The sequence below is a fragment of the Octopus sinensis genome, linkage group LG10 (assembly GCF_006345805.1).
Source record: "Octopus sinensis linkage group LG10, ASM634580v1, whole genome shotgun sequence".
NCBI classification, from domain to species: domain Eukaryota; kingdom Metazoa; phylum Mollusca; class Cephalopoda; order Octopoda; family Octopodidae; genus Octopus; species Octopus sinensis.
The window spans coordinates 52,454,831-52,478,175 of record NC_043006.1 but is presented as its reverse complement, the minus strand read 5'-3'; the positions used below and the strand labels follow the sequence as shown (position 1 = coordinate 52,478,175).

At 35.3% G+C, this 23,345-nt stretch overlaps 2 protein-coding genes across 3 annotated transcripts in view; one reads left to right on the top strand and one right to left on the bottom strand.

The window, feature by feature from the left end:
• The window catches only part of LOC115216313 (fibropellin-1-like), a 40,408-nt gene extending 22,349 nt beyond the window's left edge, over nucleotides 1-18,059 (top strand). The window contains exons 7-14 of the mRNA XM_036506954.1: nucleotides 5,143-5,225; nucleotides 7,345-7,512; nucleotides 8,633-8,777; nucleotides 10,109-10,219; nucleotides 11,114-11,233; nucleotides 12,780-14,882; nucleotides 15,679-15,696; nucleotides 17,458-18,059. Of these exons, the coding sequence (XP_036362847.1) occupies nucleotides 5,143-5,225; nucleotides 7,345-7,512; nucleotides 8,633-8,777; nucleotides 10,109-10,219; nucleotides 11,114-11,233; nucleotides 12,780-14,882; nucleotides 15,679-15,696; nucleotides 17,458-17,633 (2,924 nt within the window). The 3' untranslated portion in view covers nucleotides 17,634-18,059. The remainder of the gene's footprint in view (nucleotides 1-5,142; nucleotides 5,226-7,344; nucleotides 7,513-8,632; nucleotides 8,778-10,108; nucleotides 10,220-11,113; nucleotides 11,234-12,779; nucleotides 14,883-15,678; nucleotides 15,697-17,457) is intronic.
• A 1,150-nt stretch (nucleotides 18,060-19,209) lies between these two features.
• The window catches only part of LOC115216219 (kinesin-like protein KIF28P), a 227,286-nt gene continuing 223,150 nt past the window's right edge, over nucleotides 19,210-23,345 (bottom strand). The window contains exon 25 of one of the 2 annotated variants that reach the window (XM_036506665.1): nucleotides 19,210-19,374. In XM_036506665.1, coding sequence (XP_036362558.1) covers nucleotides 19,241-19,374 — 134 coding nt within the window. In that variant the 3' untranslated portion in view covers nucleotides 19,210-19,240. The remainder of the gene's footprint in view (nucleotides 19,375-23,345) is intronic. The other variant, XM_036506668.1, reaches the window with a different exon arrangement.

The following is a 23,345-nucleotide window of genomic DNA, read 5'->3' as shown; positions in this document are numbered from 1 at the left end:
ATGCATAGGTATATATTCGTGTATGTATATTTGCATGAGATTATATGTTTGTGTATGCATGAATATGTATATATATATATATATATATATATATATATATATATATATATATATATATAACTTATAAATGAGGGCAAACGAAAAATTTCTAATGCCAAATATGCCGAAATTAGACATAATGTCCATAACCATTATATTTTTTTCAGAATACGCACGCTACTCCAGAAAGGAGCGTGCGTATTGTGAAAAAAATATGATGGTTATGGACATTATGTCTAATTTCGGAATACTGGGCATTAGAAATTTTTTCGTTTGCCCTCATTTATAAGTTGTTTATAAATTTAACCTTTAAAGGTATTTTTTTATATGCTGGCCATTGATAAAATTATTCTGGGGAGGTTTTAACGAAAAAATTTTATCTTACATTAAATATATATATATATATATATATATAATTATATATATATATATTCATACACACACACACACATATATATATATACATACATATACGTACATACATAATATCTACATACATACATATACACACACAAGTATGTTTATATGTATTTATATATATATATATATATATATATATATATATATATATATATATATATATATATATGCATATATATATATACATATATTTATATTCATACATATATATTCATATATATATGTATACATACATACATGTATGAGAAAAAATGAGAATAATGTACCATATGTGATCAAATGGAGAATAATAGAAGGGTCTAAACCATACATGAATATGTCTAATAGATGTACGCTTTCCTTGGCCGAAAGGCCGCAGATGTTCTTTAGATCCGAGGTCAGCGATTTTTAGTGGATGTAAACACATGTTTAAATTTATCTTTAAAAACTGGGAGATTCCACCGATTCCTGATTGATTGGTCATTTTGCTCTCCTATCTTTCGTTATAACACCTAGGAATATAGATATAGTTTCTTCCTTCACTGTATCGATTTATATCTCATATTTATATCTACATTATATTTTTTCCATCCTTTATATCCCTTTTGTAATTGCTACATATTATAAGTATAGACCATTATAACAGACACCATAGAGTCTACCCCACTTATAATTTTATGCAATTTATGTATATTGTATTTTTATGTACTTGTATAATTCATGTATTGTATATACTCGTATAGCCTTTGAATTACGTGTAGATCTATATATATTTTATATATTGACTCATTTATAATTTAGCTTAATTTTCATGATTTTTATAATTTATAACTTTATCATTTTACTTTGTTTTTTTGTGTATATTTTCGAATTAAATACATTTGAAACCTTAATTTGTTGGCTACCTGTAGTGGAATCTTCCATTAAATATTGTTTGCTTTAGCGTCACATCTCGTCCGGTCCTCTATTTAAACTTCTTGGTTTCATTGAATAAGCAGCGCCTGATGAACGTATTTGCCTTGCACATGTAACTAGTAGTAACGCGTATAGTACATGCGGACTGAAACACATACATTAATATTGGACTCTCATTAGATGGAATATTCTTCTTGTTGGCCTTTTTACGCAGATCAATTTACTATATATATATATATATATATATATATATATATATAAATTCATCATCTGAAAGTTTCCAGCTTTGGTTCCTCTCCTGTTGCATGTACAGATATATACTGTATATACATATATACATATGTTGCATTTGATGTATTTAATATATTTGATATATTTGATATATCTATTGTATCTAAAGCACGATTGCTTTAATTTTTATATTTTATTGTTTTTATAATTTTTTTGTTATTTTATTGTTTATAATTTATTGTTTTTATGAATTATTGTTTTTATTTCTATATACACGCACACATACACACACATACGTACATATCCACGAACGCACATGCGCCTCCCACACACCACACATACAACACACATACATACACATATACACGCATACTTCCACACACATGCACACACGCATACATACACACATGCACCCACATACACCCACGCGCACACACACACACACATACACACGCACAGGAATGCACAGATATCAATCCCACACATAACCCGACACACATCTCCACGTTCACACACACATATACACACGCGCGCACATACACACGCACACACGCACATACATACACACGCACATACATACGCAATTAATACACGCACACACACATATACACACTTAATACATACACACACACACTAGCACAGGTTCGTACATATGCCTCCAACACACAATACACATACAGACAGGCACACATTTATACATACATGGGCAGAAATACACACGCACATACACGCATACACGCACGTAAGCACACCCACACTAGCACACGCACGCACATGTACACGCAATCACATACACACATGTACGCCTACACAAACCCCACGAAAAACCACACACACAATCCGCGCACACACGCATACACAAATTCACATACACACCCATGCATATACATACACACACAATATATGCATACACGCCGCACACACACATACACATGCACATATAGACACAGACACACATATATGCACACTCAAACATGCGTACACATACGCACGCACACACGCACATACACATTTACACGCAGATACACGTGTATGTACCCACATGCATACACGCGCAAGAAACGCCCCTATATACCCCCTACACAACCCCTCGTTCACACACACATGCACACAAACAAAATACACACGCACATACTCATACATGTACATACGCACACCCGTGTATATACACACGCACATAAAACACACACATGCACACGCAATAAACCCGCACATACCTCCCATACACACACAGCTCACCCTCGTACATACACGCACACAATTATACATACATGTACACACGCATATGCACATACAAGCACACATGCACACATACACAAAGGAAAATGTAATTACTCCCCACACACACAGCCCCTACGCATACACACATACACACGCGAACACACATCTACATACATACACATACACACACTTCAAACAAAACACACACACACCTCATATACATACACGCACACACACATATTTCAAGCTACCAGAACCTTCCACTGACCATTTTCCTACGCACATGTGTAGGTAGACCAACAACAGGAGCCACACCTACTATAAATTCTTCCTATGACCTTAAACAATACTAAGCCCAACCACACACATAGATAAACAGCCACAACCACACACACACAGATACACAGACACAAGTGCTATCATTACACACACACACACGCACACGTAGACTTGCGTGCACGCACATACCCACACACACACACATATACCTCCTTCTCTTGCACTCTACAGTCTTTGAAAGAACTTTTTCTTCACCCATTCCCTTCCGGTCATTCAATATATGACCGCGTGTGTATCGTTGGCGATTTTCTTCCTCCGTCTTCCCTTCCTTGGACCTTTCCTTTTTCTATGTTTCTGACGAAGTTCTCCGCTTGAAACGTTAAATCCTCCTCTCTTCTTTCATTTCCTGAGCGTCCAATAACACTATACTTGTTCCACGTTCTCACGTTGTTGTGTTTTCTCTTTGTTAATGTTTTGATTAACTATATGTATGTATATATATATATATATATATATATATATATATATATATATATATATAGTCAAAAATTGTGAAGCATGACTGTCAACACTACTACATGAACCCGAAGATTGCAGAATTCAATGCATGAAAGTACTAGTTCAATCAGAATGAATATTTAACATTCTACTATTTCATTTTATTTTATTCAATTATAATATATTATCTTATAATATATCATTATAAGATTGTAAATAAAACGTGAAAATCAGACAAGGTTGGAATTCTTTTTATTAATATATATATATATATATATATATATAAATAAATATATATATATATGTGTGTGTGTGTGTGTGTGTGTGTGTGTGTATGCATTTATCAATGTGCAAGTGAGTTTATTTCGTAGCGATCGGTTCTACATGAGACTTTTATATGCAACGCAATATTTAATAGCGATATAGATCGTGAAATTCAAATGAGGGGGCAATTGGTTCCCTTAGGAGGGACTAAAATCATGTAAGATGATGCTAATTATGAAAGAAAGTGCTCAATATATCATCAGTGATGGCAGTAACAATGATGAGGCAAACGAATACTTAGACTTGATGCTAGAAAGAAGGAAATAAGAAGAGTAGTAACATAATATTGAAAAAGTGGAGTTTCACAATGCCCTCGGTAGATGTCAGCAACACATAACCAATTTTATCTGAAACTGGAGACAAAAGAAGTCATATCTTCACATAACACACTAACGTACCTAGGTACTCAGATTTAGATATTACTCCTTATCACTTTCTCTCTCTCTCTCTCTCTCTCTCTCTTTCTACCTCTCTCTCTCTCTTTCTTTCTCTCTCTATCTCTCTCTCCATGTATGTATGTATATATATATTTCGTTAACCATATATGCATGGCGAAAACCATCAACGTGTTCATATTTTGAAATATCTTTTGGTTTATTTATTGCGCTACGACCTGAAACGCAGGTATTAAATGCCTTGAAAGTATCATTACTTGCTTTAATTTCATTTTTTTATATTATACAACTCCATGCCAGAACAAGCTAGCCAGACCTTATTCCATTTATACGGGGACTCAAACATGAATTTAAGATGGTTTCTTCTATTCGACCCCAGTCGGAAAATCCTGGTAATATGCACTGGTTTTAAGCATAACACGAAATATCAATACTCTGTCTAGATGAGTAAACATTACACATATCCAGAGAAATTTCCACATACGGTGGAATGATTATAATCTAGCGTAATTTGTACGAATGTAAAGACAAGGGTAATATTTTTCTTATTGGAGTGGCTTAGTATTAGAAAGAGACTTGATTTACAAAACATCACTAGAGATAACAGTAAGTCTCTGTACATGGAGACAGTGTAGTTTGGAGTTAATGCAGACAGTATACATGGAGAGAGTGCAGACAGTCTGGCCTGATAATATATCTACGTTATGTGTATATAACATCTTTATACTGGAGGTTAGAGAGAATGGGAAGGTTATATCATCTGTGTACTTGTGTGTGTCTGTAAATTTTCACTCTCGTATCCCAATATAATTTCTGTTTCATTTTTTCAAATTAATTTTAGGTGATAATGTCATTGATCTAAATAAGGTATTTATCGGTAGAGCACGTAATCCGATCACGTACCTGATTAGACAGCCGTTTCAGGTAAGTGTTTGGTTTTGGAATGAGATGTTTCTTAAAATATAATTTCTTAAGATTGTTAGTTTCATTGCGAGGAATTACAACCGTGTTTCGTGGTCTGCTACCACAACAGCTACTTTATAGAATCCAGTTAGCTCAAGACATCATCAGGAGGAACCACGTCCGGTTTCGGCCCCTACTCCTCTACCGACGGTGTCTTCAGCTCTGGTGTTGGGTGCATGTCTTCTTTATTCTGTTCCCTGGCCTTTTCGATGTATACTTTCAAGACAAGAGGATGTTTTCCACTCTGTCTTCTTGTGAAGATAACTGGATAGCAATCCCAATTTAAATCATGCTACGAAATATGCCAGAATAATATTTTCCCGAGTTCCAAAAAATGGCATGATGCATTTACATTTATTAAATTTCCAAGGGAGGCGTTATGAATTATTGGATGACTACGTTAAATTTATCCTAGATTTTCCAGTATATGCTTGTGAATAAAGTATTCATTACGTATTGAATAACGTTGCCAGCTAATATATACTAATCAGTCTACAATATGTACTAATCAGTCTAGCCATTTTAACTAGGTTTTTTTTCGTTTGTTACTGATTTAAATACTTATTGCTATCAAGCGTTCTTTGGAAGGATAAAACTCTGAAGGACGGATGACCAGTCTTGAAATTTTATTATTATTATTATTATTATTATTATTATTATTATTATTATTATTATTATTATTATTATTATTATTATTGTTGTTGTTGTTGTTATTATTATTTACTTATTTATATATTTTGTATACGAAGATTATACTGTTTACTTTCCACAACATAGGCATTACAAAATGCAAACTTACTATATTAAGTTTATCACATATATATATATATATATATATGTGTGTGTGTGTGTGTGTGTGTGTGCGTGTGCGTGCGTGTGTGTGTGTGTGTGTGTGTGTGTATGTGTGTGTGTGTATTAAAAAATAAACACACACACATATTTATGAAACTACAATCTACTCACTGATTACGTGTTGCATTTACTCACTGGAAGACATAACTGGATCTTGAGATTTATCGACCTCTGATCCAAAAGATATTATAGATAGATAGCATGTCTGTAGAACGATGTTATGATGTTCTCGCGCTAACAATACTACAGAACTTGAGCTTATGACAAAAGTAGGAATGTAAAAAGACCATTGATGAGTTAAGACAGCAACATGCTGTATATCTGTTTCTACGAAAACTACAGTAGTGATCATATAGAAAACGAAGAAATCAGAACTGAAAGGTTGCTGTTTACAAATTTTTCTATTTTCCTTGCGTTGTTGAAAGAGAAGAAATGTGGGCGGCAGTTAGATTAGATGTTTTAATACTTCTTGGGAAAGGATAATATTGTGGTATTTCTTAGATTGTGACAGGCAGATCGCGACAGAATGGAAAGTCTGATAATAATAGCATTTACCTTTTCAGCTCACTATTTATCATATTGCTTCCTCCATGAGGTGTTACATTGGCCAACCGAAAAACTCTTCAGATGTTACCGACTTAAATGAAAACTGCTGGCCTTCGTGTCTAAATTAGAAGCGATTATTATAGACTGTTGGTTCATTGTTTTGCAGCAAGATCAGAGTCGGAGGCGATTTACTTGCTCGTGGGTAAATCAATTCATTTCCCTTATATCACTAATGCTTACGAAACAAGCATGAATATAAGAGCGTTCGCATTTTCCAAAACTGAGACCTTCTGACAACATAAGAACTAATATTACTGAGTTTACTGTTGTTATTTACATGTGTTATATAGGCGAAACAACGATCGTTCTTCTTCACAAATATATAAATCAACGCTATAATAACATAATAAAACATATATGAAGGTATTCACGATTATATATTATATTTTCAATAATCTAGATGTTTATTAATTAATGTATTGAATAACCTATAAATCTGCTATGCTATGCAAACCCACACGGGTGTGCGTGTGTGTGTGGGTACGTATATGAGAGAGAGAGCCACAGAGACAGAGAGAGGGAAAGAAAGAGAGAGTGTGTTTGCATTCTCGTTTATAATTTCATTGTTCTATCTGGTTGTACATATTTCCAATAATATATACCTTCAAACCTCTGTTTTCAGAAATTCGTTGTTTCGTTTACTGCAAAAAGCAACAACGAATTGATAGCCGATTACGTTTACCAAAGTGGTAGTCATTTGCCTCAGAGAAGCGTCGATGAAGCCAGGTATGAACTGATAACAACCCGTGGTAGTCAGAACCCTACTAGTCAACTGACATACCAAATTCGAGTAAGTACTTTAATCTCAGTTGCTTTGGAATATCTAGGTATTATGCTATGCCACCTATCTTAATTGATTTGAGCATTTCTCATTCTGATATGTGCTACTGCAGCAACACAGAGCTCTAAGCGAACAGCAAAAGCATCGATCGTCAAAGATCCTTGACAGCTCTTGCATTTCTTCTCTGTGTACATATGTATTCTAGGCCATGGACGTAGAGTATCATACGGTAGTTGATGTGCAGATGGTAGTGAAAATATCTGGCATTATTTTTATGTCCAATCTACCCTTAAAAATGTATTTTCAACATCTTTAGAAACTCAGAAATGATGCTATAAACCCGTGGCGAAGCCTAAAATCGAAACCTTACTGCTTAAGTAACTAGTAGCAACCCACACTTAGGTCAGTGACGTGCCTTGCATACCAACTAATCAGCTTGCAGAAATACCACTCCATATTATAGAATGTTCTGTTATGTTCCGCGGGTTCACTCTTAAACATTAGTTTATATAAGCAACAAGGCCGGCAAGCATTAGCGCAGAGGTTCGAGAAGGTCCAAGAAGCTGAATGAACACTTGATTCTTTCTCCTGCTCGGCCTGTGTTTAAAAGAATTTCTTTGTCAGCAATGCATTTTTCCAAGCACATAGCATAAACACAATATCTTCATCTCTCGCCACACAAATAAGTAACCAGCCAACACTTAGTCAAAACAAATCAAAGCCATACATAGGATGCACAGACTGAATCCTGTGTTAAAGAAATCGTCGACTATAACGAACAGAGTATTTCTTTCGCCTCTCACGTGAAGCTAGTAATTTCTGTTATTAACGTAACTATTAACTGCATTTGCTTATAAGTACACCACGATACTCTACTGGCACGTCATTATGTTATACTATAAATATTGGGGTATATTGCTGTATAAATAAATGTTAAACAACGTTAGTTGATTTTATTATGGAAAAGCACGCAGTCTTAATACCATACCTATATATAAAAACTCGTACACCAAAACCACCAACGTTTATATTTTTAAAGCGGTTCGTTTATGATCAAAATATCAGAATTCTTCTTTAACCTTTCTATTTTCCAAAGTCTTAGAATGTCTTTGTTGTTGTTATATTTCAGAGTTATTGCAGCCAAGGCTATTATGGTCCGAACTGTGCCATCAGGTGTGATATTCCCACCAGCGAGCAAACGAGGTTTCAGTGTGATGCTAACGGTCAAAAAGTCTGCAAGCCTGGTTTCTCTGGTCCATTGTGTAATATTAATGGTACGTGTATATTATTTCTGTCTCTTTACATCATGAATTCAAATCCCGCCTGGATCAGTTTTACCTTTCAGCTTCCAGGGACTCATAAAATGTGGACCAATTTCTTCTTAAAACAATTTTGGCCTTATGACGAATTTTAGTAAAAAAAAATATATATATAGTCTTCAGTTATTTTGCTATTACGATTCTATTATTTTGTAATATCAAATGTTCATCTACGCAGCTCATTTGCATCATTTATTGTTTTGTTGTTGCTGCTTGTGTTGCTAATGTTGTTATTGGGCTCCGTTCGGATACATCTGTAAACTCAACATACTAATCTTCTGTTCATCAGTGTATTCTAGGTCCTTACTGTACAAGCATCATATAGTTTTTGATGCACATATAGCAGAACTGCAATGAAATATATTTTACTGGTTATTAATTTCACCCAATACGACTGAACAGACTGTTGAGGTAGAAACTACTAAGTATCGTGACATTTGTATGGTTTTTGTCTATATAACACAGAGAAATAGGACTATTTACACTGTTCTCCTACGGTATTGCGTAGATGGAAGTTTACATTTATTTCAATCAACACAAATGTTTCTATATTACCTGTTAAATTGAAGCATTATACTTCATGTTATACTGTTTCTAAAGATTTAAAGCTAAAGTTTTAATTTCTGTATAGATTGAAATGACGAGAACCCATTCTATTCATACGATTTTCTTTAAGATTAGCTAGCACTTCGATTATCGCGAATCTGATCCCTAGCACTTCAAATTCTTGATGATCTAAAGCTGAGTCATCGAAGTTTTTTTTTTTAAACCCCATAAATACCATTATTATTCATGACATTTTTCTAATAAAAAACAGTATTAATCCATGATGGATTAACTCCTGTTATTTTTATTTAAATAGCGTCTCTCTGATCTGTAGTCAAGACAGAAGCACATGATTGCAAGCAAACAAACATTCGTTATTATACAGGGCTCCTGCTCCGTATAGCAGAAAGCTACGCTGCTATATAATACTTATTTACGGTGAAGCATTCTAATGAACGAGAGTTGAATATCTTTGTCATTATTCTCAATATATAATAAATGATGCTTTGACACCTTCACCTGTTGACTGACACGGTGTCCATTCCACTGGCAACTGCTCAATTCAATACAAAGTAGATAAATCTCTGTTAAAATATCAACAAATTCTCTGTTTGTGAGATTGTAAATACATTCCTGAAATAAATGTAGTTGATTCACTTGCATTTTATGGAATTGCATTATTTATATAAATAGAAAGAAAATATGTGCGTAAAAGATATGTATCGCCAACACTTTTTCAGCTGATCTATGTCGCAGCTCTCCTTGTAAAAATGGTGCGACCTGTGTCCCAATGGGCTCTACGTTTAGATGCAACTGTAAACAGGGATACACAGGACAATATTGTAATAAAGGTATTTACTTTTTTTCTTATAACTTGTAAACTTTATTTGTAGGAATTTGTGACACTTTTTAATCCTAATAATCGGAAAATTATCAACATGTATTTTATTTTAGCTATAACAATGCTGTTAATTGAATCTATTTCATAGAATAAGCTCTTTTCAACGTGGACATCTTTAACATATGTACTCTCAGATTTGCACTTCTAAATACATTAGATATTTATACAGCATTCCGTCTGGTTCTACATGTATTCCACCTGCTTGTGTGTTATGTACCTCCTCAAAAATATTCCAAGTAGTGGTTATTTGGTCATTTGTTTAACTGGACAATAATAATTCGTTGTGAGTGAAAAATAAAGCTCTTGGTAGTTGAGGTGTTAACCCATTAGTGCCCAAACTTCTTTATTTGATTTATACCAAACATCTCATTTATACAACATTATCTATACAAAATATATTTTTTAAAATTATTACAATATTTAAAAAACACTCCAGTCTTCATGGCTAAAATACAGGTGTTGCAGAAATATAATAGATTATCTTTCTGGTCCTAAAAGAAGTACTATGGGTGCTAATGGTGGTTAAAAGTTAATATCTAGTACTAGTTTCATTAATACCATGCAGATATGAGTGGATAATTAACACGTTAAAATAAATGGAAGTAAACATTTAAAAGTAGATAGGCATCTAACTGTCGAACAATTTTTTGTTAGCTACATGTTTTTAAGCAGGTGGAATTTAACTGCAAATATAGTTGAGAAGGTGTTAATAATAGTCCCTAAAAAATCTAGCAATGAAAACATGCATTATATTGCAATACCTCTGGTGTTATTTTAAACTGGAATGAGTTTTCAGAACAAAGTTTAACAAAGTGAAAAATGGGTTAATATTGATTTATCTTAGGGATCGACGAATGCGGTCTGACGACGACTCCTTGTTTAAATGGTGGTATTTGCGTTGACGGAATTAATGGCTATTCCTGCAGATGTGCATATGGTTATACGGGACCCAAATGCGAGACTGGTAAGAATCATGAATTTCTATTTGAATTTACAACACTATAATAAACTAATGCCAAAATTTCAGCAAATGTAAGTATTGCAAACAATTTAGACATCAAGTTCCATGGTAAACTGAGAAAGACCAACGCACTCTAAAGATATATCTAATCAAAAATATGAAAAAGGAGAAAACAAATACTGCTTTCAATTGATTTGAATTCTATCGTCAATATAAATTATTTCAGCAGCTTTATAGCGACTTATTAATTTACTAAATGAAATTTTTTTTCAATTTCAAATTAGAAATATCTTTCTACTAAAATCATTTTCCTTCTTCATATATAAAGCCACATAAAAAATGTGTGACCTATCTCTTTATTTTGTTGGAAGACTAAGTCGGTAAGCGATAGGATATTCTCAGACTAGAAGATACAGGAGGTTGCTAATACAGTAATCTCTCGGCATATCACGGTTCACCCATTACAGTTTATTTTTCGAGCTTACGTCGATTCCTCCGTAGTGTTGTTTTGCATTTACAACATAAATGCATTTATAAAATAAATATATAAAAATTATAAAAATAATAATAATAATATACAGTGCTGCTCCTTCTTCGTAGATTTTCACCTATCGATGGAGGTTTTGGAATGTCAAATACGCGATAGTCGAGGTATTACTGTATATCACATTAACATTCGTGAGGTAAAAGGTCTTTATAATTACTGTTTGTAATATGATGATCGGGTTTAAGAGGTAGAAGCGGGATTTGGAGTGGAACACGTGAGCATGACACGTGTGCAACTCGGAGATGTGACGAAGAAGGTTCATCCAGCAAGTTAAGAATTTCACTATTAAAGCTAAAAACGAACTAGCCAGTGGTTAGATTTGAAGATTTCTAATAATCTGGAATATATCTATAAGCATGCAAAGAAGTCGGGGATTAATGGTGTCCAACATAGATATGAGAGACACATTCCTTACTGAGTGATATCTGGATCTCACATAACCTAATTTCTACCAACAAATAAAGCTTATGTTCGCAATTGCATTGAATACCACATTAATTTCGGCATTGGGATTACATGGTACAAAAAGATATTTAGAAAAGTAAAACAAAAATCATTCAAACGAAGTGAAATATATTATCATTGTCCGGCAGTCGTTTACTTAATACATCTTTATTTCTATTATCAAATGATCTTATCTTAATTAAATTTCTATTTGAGAATAATTTTTGACGTTTTGTAGATGACCTGTGGGCTAAATTAGTAATTGTAAATCAATCATACTAATCGGATAGTGATTTTGACTCAATAACGATAATACTGTATTAAACAGGTCTGCTATAATTATAGTTAGCTATAAGACGTCTTAAGTGTGCTAGCATTGCCACCGAGTTGTAATTTAGAACAGTTGGAAAAAAACGCACAACATTATCTTATTTACAAAACTGAATCTTTTTTGTGTTTGTATTTAAGTAAGGCATTTATGGATTTAGTGAATGTTGTTTTATTAAATAGTAAATCAAGTAGATTTATTCTGTTAATTTGTTTTTGTTTTGAATCTAGTTCTTTCAGCATGTTTGTCAGCACCTTGTATGAACGGTGGTCAATGTTCGAATGCAGGTACATCATTTGTGTGCCAATGTCTTCCTAACTTTTACGGTCCTCGTTGTCAAATTGAAGATAAATGTCGCTCAGTGACTTGCCTAAATGGTGGCCGATGTACTACAACTAACTTTGTTGCGAAATGTAATTGCCCATCTGGATTTACTGGTCCACGATGTGAAAATCCCATTAATTCCTGTCAATCTTCACCGTGTCAAAATGGTGGAACATGCTATCCAAATGGAGTTCAATTCACTTGTCGTTGCCCTGTTGGACTCAGAGGACTACGATGTGAACAACCATTTTGCTCAGCAAATATCTGTCAAAATGGTGGAACATGTCAGCTTGTAAACAATCAAGTTTCTTGCATATGTCTCAATGGATTTCAAGGTAATAGATGCCAGGTGCCGATTCAGTGTTATCCACCATGTCAAAATGGAGGAATTTGTAACACTAACACAAGAATGTGCAACTGCCCTCATGGATTCGTTGGCCCAGATTGTTCAAGAAGAGATGATTGCGCGTTAAATCCAAATATCTGTCAAAATGGTGGAACATGTCAGCTTGTAAACAATCAAGTTTCTTGCATATGTCTCAATGGATTTCAAGGTAATAGATGCCAGGTGCCGATTCAGTGTTATCCACCATGTCAAAATGGAGGAATTTGTAACACTAACACAAGAATGTGCAACTGCCCTCATGGATTCGTTGGTCCAGATTGTTCAAGGAGAGATGATTGCGCGTTAAATCCAAATATCTGTCAAAATGGTGGAACATGTCAGCTTGTAAACAATCAAGTTTCTTGCATATGTCTCAATGGATTTCAAGGTAATAGATGCCAGGTGCCGATTCAGTGTTATCCACCATGTCAAAATGGAGGAATTTGTAACACTAACACAAGAATGTGCAACTGCCCTCATGGATTCGTTGGTCCAGATTGTTCAAGAAGAGATGATTGCGCGTTAAATCCAAATATCTGTCAAAATGGTGGAACATGTCAGCTTGTAAACAATCAAGTTTCTTGCATATGTCTCAATGGATTTCAAGGTAATAGATGCCAGGTGCCGATTCAGTGTTATCCACCATGTCAAAATGGAGGAATTTGTAATACTAACACAAGAATGTGCAACTGCCGTCATGGATTCGTTGGTCCAGATTGTTCAAGAAGAGATGATTGCGCGTTAAATCCAAATATCTGTCAAAATGGTGGAACATGTCAGCTTGTAAACAATCAAGTTTCTTGCATATGTCTCAATGGATTTCAAGGTGATAGATGCCAGGTGCCGATTCAGTGTTATCCACCATGTCAAAATGGAGGAATTTGTAACACTAACACAAGAATGTGCAACTGCCGTCATGGATTCGTTGGTCCAGATTGTTCAAGAAGAGATGATTGCGCGTTAAATCCAAATATCTGTCAAAATGGTGGAAGATGTCAGCTGGTAAACGATCAAATCACTTGCGCATGTATAAATGGCTTTTATGGAGATAGGTGCCAGTTCCCAAGTCTGTGCTCTCCAAAATGTCAAAATGGAGGAACTTGTAATGTAAACACAAGAATATGCGACTGTCCTCCCGGATTTGGTGGTCGAGATTGTTCGAGAAGAGATCCTTGTGCTTCAAAGCCATGTTTGAATAATGGCCAATGTATTGTACAAAATGATTTTGACTACATTTGTGCGTGTCGCCAAGGATGGAGTGGTAAAAACTGTGGGAGTACCACTACGCCTTGTTCGAATAACCCCTGTTTGAACGGTGGACAGTGCTATCCTATGGGCAACAGCTTTACTTGTTATTGTCCACAAGGCTGGACTGGACAGAGATGCGGCAGTCAAACCAATCCATGCACTCCAAATCCTTGCCAAAACAACGGCCAGTGTAGCATGTTTGGACCAAATGGATTCACTTGCACTTGTGCTAGTGGATGGTCTGGCAAGTTTTGTAACGAAAGTGGTTCAATCTATTGTCCGTCTCGCCATTGTTCTAACGGAGGAACCTGCATCCACACTGCCAACCAATTACGTTGCCGATGTCCATTTGGCTTTAAAGGAATCTACTGTGAAGGTAAGCATAGCTGTTTAATGTTACATAATTTGTACTTGTGAACCGGATCCATAATTCGATTTTGATTTCTAGCGACAATCTTTTCACTTTACTTAGGTATGCGTTCAAAAATTGTATGGACATTAATTAGAATATACTGTTTCCTATTTCTATCTTTTCCAGAAATTAATATAAAACCAAATTACTATTACACATAATTATAATACAGTTAATAATTTTAAAACTTTTGACAATTTTAATATTCCAAATTTACATTTTTTTCATGAATTTCTTATACAGTTCTAAAATTTTGAAAAATCCCTGATGTTCTCGAAATCAGATTGCTTAATCGTTTATTACCTTCTTCCAGCCTCTGGAAAGTGCCAGTTCAAATCGCTTTTGTTTATTGCACATATAAACATTTCATTTGAATATTGCTGGAAAAATTTGCCCCCATTGAACTGTAAAATTGTTTTGCTGCTTTGAATAAGAATAGAACTTATAAAAGCAATAAACAGATATACCAAGATAATTGTATTAAAGGAACTAACGGAAATATTTCATGGAAGCATTCCGCGTGCAAAAACACCGGTAAACTTGCAGCTATTGGAGTTCCCTATCTTACTATTTTTGTTCTTTTTTTAAATTTTAAATATTAATAAAGGAATTTTTGTTTCTTAATCCAAGATTAATCTTAGTTGGTAAACGTTTCCCAATTCTGAGACTTACATGATGTGTGTTATGTGTTTGTGTGCACGAACATATGTGTATATGAATGAAACTAATATGGCTTTTGATTTATATTGTTCTTTTGTAGTACCAGACCGCCAAGCAAGTAAGTACAATACCTTTAATTTATTACTAAATTTCAGGAGTTAATAAATTCATTTTCCCTATTTGATTTGCTCAAATTATTAACATTTATTCTGATCATTTCATTTGGCGTTTTTCAAACTGACTACCCCCACCTTAACGATTATGTGTTCACATGAGTATATTTTTTTATGCCTTGATAAGGCTAGGAAAAAAACTGCGAATATCCATTTAAAGCATCCGTCTTCACTGCCTGAGAAATGAGAAAAAAGAGTGTCGTTAGTTCTATGTATTTAAATGATTTCAAGTTAGTAGCTTTAGGGTGGGCATTCAACAAACAGATGGTTCTGTTGGCATAAATATATCAAGAGGAAAACAGAAATTTCAAATACACGAGATACTTACGTATACGGAACAGAGATGTAAGTACGTTCGAGTTGATACATATTGTGACAAAACGAATGTAAGAAATACATCAGATATTTATGCAGTGATTAGATAAACAGCTTCTTGCTGAGGGTAATTATTTTACAATGCAGGGTTAAATATGAAAGAAATATAAGATTCTGACCAGCTTTTCTGATACTGACAGCTAGTATGTTTTGGTTAAAAGGTTTCATTCACAATATATTGTTTACAAAAATTATCAAGTTAAAATTTTCTCTTTAAAACACAAAAATAGAAAAGAAAAATATACATTCGTTTTGAAATTTCTCAAGTCAGTTCATTGAATATGCAAAGCAAATATATTTTAGTAACTGATTAAGAGGATTTAACTCTTCCTCATGCTTTATCTTCATCTGTCATTGCCATATAGGAGTACATCTAAGATTCTGTTGTTAAAAATTATGTGCTGTAAATCGGTTATATTTCTACAATGCACAAAATATTTTAACAATTGTTTTAATACAATTCCTAGTATTATTTAATATCAATAATATAATAGGCTTTTTTAAACATCAGAGTCCACCTGAATAAAACAGGAATCAAAGGGGTCCATAGATGAAAACAAATAGTTAAAAAACACTAATTTGAATGAATTGAGATGAGAGTTGACGAAGATGATGGTGGTGGTGGTGGTGTTTATATTCATTTTAGTGTATAGAACCTACACAGCCACTATGCATTATCTTCTGATTAATACCCACTTGTACGCGAGTGTGTGTGTGTGTGTGTGTGTGTGTGTGTGTGCGTTTGTGTTGATTTTTAAGATTCATCCATATGTAATGAAGCTGAGTTGTTATGTACAATTGCTTGTGTTTTTAAAGGGATAAAAAGAGACCAGTCTCTCTTACGAAATGATTTGGGTTTCCAAAAGCAGTTAAAGCAATTCATCATTATTGTTTTAACATCCCCTTTTCCATGCTTGCATAGGTCAGGCAGGCACATAAGACCTTGCATCTGTCAGATTTTCTAGAGCTGAATACCTTTTTTACTGCCAACCCACACCTGTCTCCAAGTAAAAAAAATATTTCCTTATAGCCAGACATGTTTTTGCAGGATACTGGAAATGAATAAACAGTCTTCTATGAAAGTGACACTCATTTACAACAGTTATGCAGTAGCAAGACAAGGAGACACAAACATACACACAATCACAATTGCACACACAAATAGATACATATATACACACACACGCACCTCATGTTGCCAGTCTAATCAATTACATAAATGTGATCATCGATAAATGTTGACTTCATAAAATATAGAGATAATTAAAATGCTAAATTCATTTAATTGACACTTGTAATGAAAATTTATTTTGTTTACTTTTTCTCCTTAGGCTTCAACTGTTCTGAACCTACAGGTCTTTTCCCTGACCCACAAAGCTGTAGACATTTTTATCAGTGTGACTGGAATATTGCCCAGAAAAAGGATTGCCCTGGAAACTTGCACTTCAACAATGTCAAGAAAGTGTGTGATTGGCCATACATTGCCAAATGCAATATCGGACAATAAACAAGCAAACAGAATTTCCATTATTCTAACTATTTTCCCTGCAATATGAGAACATGAAGAATCCATTCCACCATATGGAAATGTTAGTTTCATTTTGCGCATATATTAATGAATATTCATTTTCTACAGCAATTATTTTCTCTATACACACACGTGCGCGAGCATGTACACACACATGCACACACACACACACACACACACGTGTGTGTGTGTGTGTGCGTGTTAATATTTCTGTCTAATTCAAATGCATTATCCTGTGATTATAGAATAAAATAACGTATGCATAATTCTTTGTCATAATTCTTCTTGAAGCATTTGCAACCAAATCTATGTACGACATATTCAACAAATAAAACAACAGAACCTATTTTAGATTAGATTAATTAATATTGCTCTGAAAATGAAATAAACAAATTACTAAGCTAATTTTAACAGTACGTCTTTGTTTTATTTTTGGACTTAATTTCTTTTTCATATTTCTCCCCTCGTTCCCCCTCAAGGTTTTTTTTGTGGGTTCTTTAGACATATCACTGTCATATAAATATCGGAACCAGTGCTGAGATCACAAGATGATATGCAAATTATTTTGAACGTAGTCACTCTATATTTTTTTCTCAATGCACTTTAATATACTATACAGATAGTTTTAAATATATAAGCAGTTGTGATTTTGCATCCTACATCATAGAACTAGTTTACAACATAGAAGCTTCCACTATTATACACTAAATCTCTCTCAAATTACTTTATTCAATATGTAGAAACACATTGAATAATGCAGTGCAATCCTAGGTATGCATTCCCTTAACAAAGAACTTGTCAAGTGTAGCTGGAATGTTTTTAGTTATAGGTCTGCTGGATGAGGACTGCCTTGAGGTTTCATAACCAACACAGGACAGTTTGCTTATGAAGAAGCTGTTGCTGTTCGTTGTGCTTCACAGTTTTTGTAAAGGACAGTAGTTACCTTGTTGATAATTGTCTATAAATTGTAAAATCTATATTATGAATATCCTGTAGTGGACATTATAAGACAGGATCCCTACTAGTAACACAATTTCTGTAAGAGACATTACTAGCTGGAAAACAAACTTTAGATGGATAGTGATATGTATCAGAAAAGCTTTCCAAAAGTGAATACACTGGAGAATCTACTATTATTGGCACCAGGATATAGACAGTCAGAATATCACTAGTTTTTTTTAAATTTTAGTCATTAAAAAATAATCAATTTCAACAAAATTCATATTAATGTTTTTCAAGTTTCCATTCATCACTCGATCGATTGATCACTGGATTGGCGTAATGGATGGAGAGAGAGAGGGGTAGGTGGTTGGAAAGAGAAAGGATGGACACATACATATAAATGACTGGATGGATAAATACATACATGCATATATAAATATGTGTATGCATGCATTCATATAGAAAAGTTTGATAAACAACACATATCAACCAATAGTTTTCAAACTTAAATTTATTTCACTTCAAGAGAACATAGATAAATTGGTATATCTGATGCATCTGAGAAAAATACTTTCAGCTGGATATTGTCAAAATAGTTCAGTTCATATATCAAAAACTTTCAAAATTTTCTGTTCTATTTTACTTTAAATAATTTCACGTAAACTTGAATTGTTTACAGATTTACGATTTTCTTTTCTCAGATCTCGAATAGATACTTTAGAACTGGAGCTTTTATCTGCATCAGTTAAAGATTTGGTTGTACTTTCAAGATCATCATCTACAAAAGAAATTAAGTTTTCAAAGTTCTTATAATATAAATGTAAATTCGTTCGCCCTTTGCATACAGGTTACTCTGTCAAATGTAATGTTTATTCATATTGTTTTGAATTAATCATGTATTATATTGTAGCTTAAAGGCATCACTGATATGATTATTTATTTTTAAAGGGACAGTGTAGGATAAGTGTAGCAGGCCAAATTTGGTCACTTTGAATATAAAAGACGTAGAATATTATGGATGCTTTAAATGCTAAAGGGTTGATTTTCTTACCATCAGAAGCAAAAACAGTGAACATATTCCAGTACGTAAATAGCATGAACAATTTGTCTCAGCAAATTGCACAATTTATCTAAAAGTAAACTTCATGGGCAAAGTTAATATTTTCTAAGTCATGCTAAATCTATATATATACTACTAAAGCTCAGTGATCGCTTGCTTGCGTTCTTGTCTGTAATTTAATACAGCTAAACCAGCACATAATTGGAAAGTATTCTGAAGGTAACGATACCCCGAAAAGTGAATACAAACGGTATAAAACAGGTTTCATGTAAATTGAACCCCGAATTTCCGAGATATGCGGGTGTTTTGGGGGTGGGGGAGGGGAGGGTACCTCCATAAATAACCTGAAAGGCATATAATGGAAAAATACTTCAAAAGCAACATAACCCTGAAATGGGGACATATAATACTGTATAAACTTTTTCCATTAATTTTATGTTTATATAACAATTCCTTTTGCACTCTTGTAGAAGTGAGCACATATACCATAAACAAATGTTGTTACTGGAGTTCAAGTTTATCCCAGAAATTCTATTTCTACTAGGTGTTGTAAATAATCAATAAAACCTAAAACATGAACTTATAAACCAGACCTATGATGACACGGATGAATTGGAACATTTAACTGAATCATCATAAAATTAACTTTCATTTCAATGCAATGTTGAAATCAGCTTCAATGTTTTATAACCTGAACTATCAGTGACCCAACAGGTCATGGGTAGTCTCGTACTAAATAAAAATGAAGACATCAGAATATAACTAGTCAGATTTAATCAAAGATGAAATGGTTAACCTGTGGTCATTGGTACATAAAATTTTCAGGTCTAACTTATTTTGCATGTTGATGATTCTAATAATAACCTTGGTCTCCATGGCTCCTTATTTCTTCCCTTTCATCTATGTTTACACAAAAGTGAAAACTGGGATACAGAATTGCAGATGTACTAAACAAAGCATCCATTAAATGAGAGACAAGTGTACAATGAGACCCCTCTGTTGTAGCTTTATCTGCAATAAATAAATCTTCTTTAAATCATATATTAAACTTGAAATCATGAAAAATGATTAAGTTGGGTTCATCTCTATGACCAAGGTAATACAAAATGAATAAAGCTGTGCAGCCAAACAATACACGACAGAGAAATAAACCAACATATCTTTTACTTGTTTCAGTCATTCGACTAAGCCCATTTTGGTGCACTGCTTTGATGGGTTTAGTCAAACAAATCGTTTCTAGTATGTTTTACTGGTCTTTTGCCTAACTGCTAAGTTACAGGGATGTAAAGAAACCATCAGGGGTTGTCAGACAGTGCTAGGGTTGGAGTATATGAACAAAGACAGATAAACATATATTGACGAAAAATATAGAAATAAAACTGAATAATGATACACACACACACACACACATATGTACACTCACAGAGACATACATACATACATACATACATACATACATACATACAACATACATACATACATACATACATACATACATACATACATACATACATACATACATACATACATACATACATAGGTAGATAGATAGATAGATAGATAATAGATAGATAGATAGATAGATAGATAGATAGATAGATAGATAGATAGATAGATAGATAGATTGATAGATAGGTAGATAGAAGCTAGGCAGATAGATAGATAGATAGATAGATAGATAGATAGATAGATAGATAGATAGATAGATAGATAGATAGATAGATAGATAGATAGATAGATAGATAGATATGTCTCTTTATTAGCCACACAGGGCTGCACACAGACAGGACAAATTACAAGGTAGAGCTTTTCTTTTGGGGGTAAAAAAGGGGGTTTGGTTTTCGATCAAAAGGGATCGTAAAAGGAAAGAAAGAGGACAAAAAAGGGGGGAAATTGATCAATAGGGATCGTTATCACAGAAATATCAATATAGAGTGCACAGGGGAGGACAGGTGAGGTTTACCCGTGGAAAGAAAAGCCTACGGAAAAGACCACGGTAACCTCGGTCAATAAAGTCACATGTTATATTTTTCTTTTTTTACTAATAAGCAACTCTCTGTATTAATTTTTACGGTTCATAGGATCATAGTCAAGGTGGCTTCGTCATTCATACTTTCCATCCTTGCTACATTCACCCATCTTTTTTTAAAACATTCACTAGACAAAACTTGCCTCTCTACTCTCACTTTCCTCTTCAAGTGATACTTGAAAAAGTTGATGAGACATTGACCAGAGAGGAAAGTGTTTGTCTCTAATCCTTTCAGGCGCGTCCACCAAATACATTCTTTCGTCATAGCCACAAGTATGGTAGAAATAGCTCTTCCTTCCCGTTTGAAGGAAGGAGGCGTGACGATATTAACGGTAGACTCGGCTGATACACCGACACGTCCCACACGTGACAGCAGGCGTTCGACATAAGCCCACAGGTCGGAGATTGTTGGACACTGCACGATTGCGTGCAGAACGGTTTCGTCGCTCTGTCCGCATGTCGGGCAGGTCGGCCCCGTGTTTCTCGAGCCATGCCTATAGAGCTTATCCCGAACGGATAGCGCTTCTCGGTAGCACTGCCAGGCCAGGGATCTCTGGAAGTTGTCCATAGGTCCCGGCCCGAAAGTCGTTTGAAACAGGCGGGTCAGGTATTCCTCGTCGACGCCCAGGTTTGCCCCAAGATCGTCGTCGTACCTCCCCTCCACTTATCCCCTATAGAATGCTTTGCTTGTGTTGAAGTCACTCAAGGTCGACCCGGGACGGCAGAGTTGCTTGAGAGCAACGCGACACTCGCGGTGCCATTCGCCCTTCCTCGGCCTCTTTTTGATCCACGACTGCAGTTCGGTCATGGAGACGAGCTGCGGGAACGCGTGCCTCACAAACGGCGACCACACCTGTTCACCGTTGTCTACATAGAGCCGGAGATGTCGCAGTCACAGTGCGTGTCTGCGCATCATCAACCACGGCATGCCCAGTCCTCCTTTTAACGGGTGTTGACAGCAAATGGATCGCCTGACCATCGGGACGCATCCTTTCCACAAGAAGCGGAAGAGAATGCGTTCTAGTTTGATGATGGCAGGGTCGGGACGAGGTACGACGGTCAGGCGGTAGTAGATGATGGACGCGATGTACGCGTTCGCCACCTCCGCCCGACCTTTTAGGGGCAGTTTCCTCTCGGCCCATTGCTGGGAGAGTGACCACCCTACTCGTTATCTCGTTCCAGTTCTTCTCCATTTGGAGGTCCGGACCGAACCAGACCCCGAGCAACTCAACCGGACCGTCCGTCCAGCCTCCCACGATGGAGGTACTGGTGGATGGCATGGGCTTGCTTCTCCAGGTGCCGAGCCGCAAGCCCACTGACTTTTCCCGGTTGATTTTTGCTACTGTCACTGCTTCGTAGTCTTTCAGTGTCTCGCCGACCAGCTCGATGTGCTCGTGGCTAGACTCTATGACGGTGACGTCGTCCGCGTATGCAGACACGCTTGTCCCGCATCCCAATTCTCGCGGGATGCCCATTAGAGTCGCCAGCTTCCGCGACGAGAGGGGGCATCCCTGACGGACCGAACGTGCAATGTCGAAAGGTCTCGATAGATGTCCATTTACGCGAATTACCGAACGGATGCCTCTGTACAAGGCAGCTATCCAGCCGCGGAAGACGGGACCGAAACCAGCCGCTCTCAGGACTGCCTCCAAGTATCGAT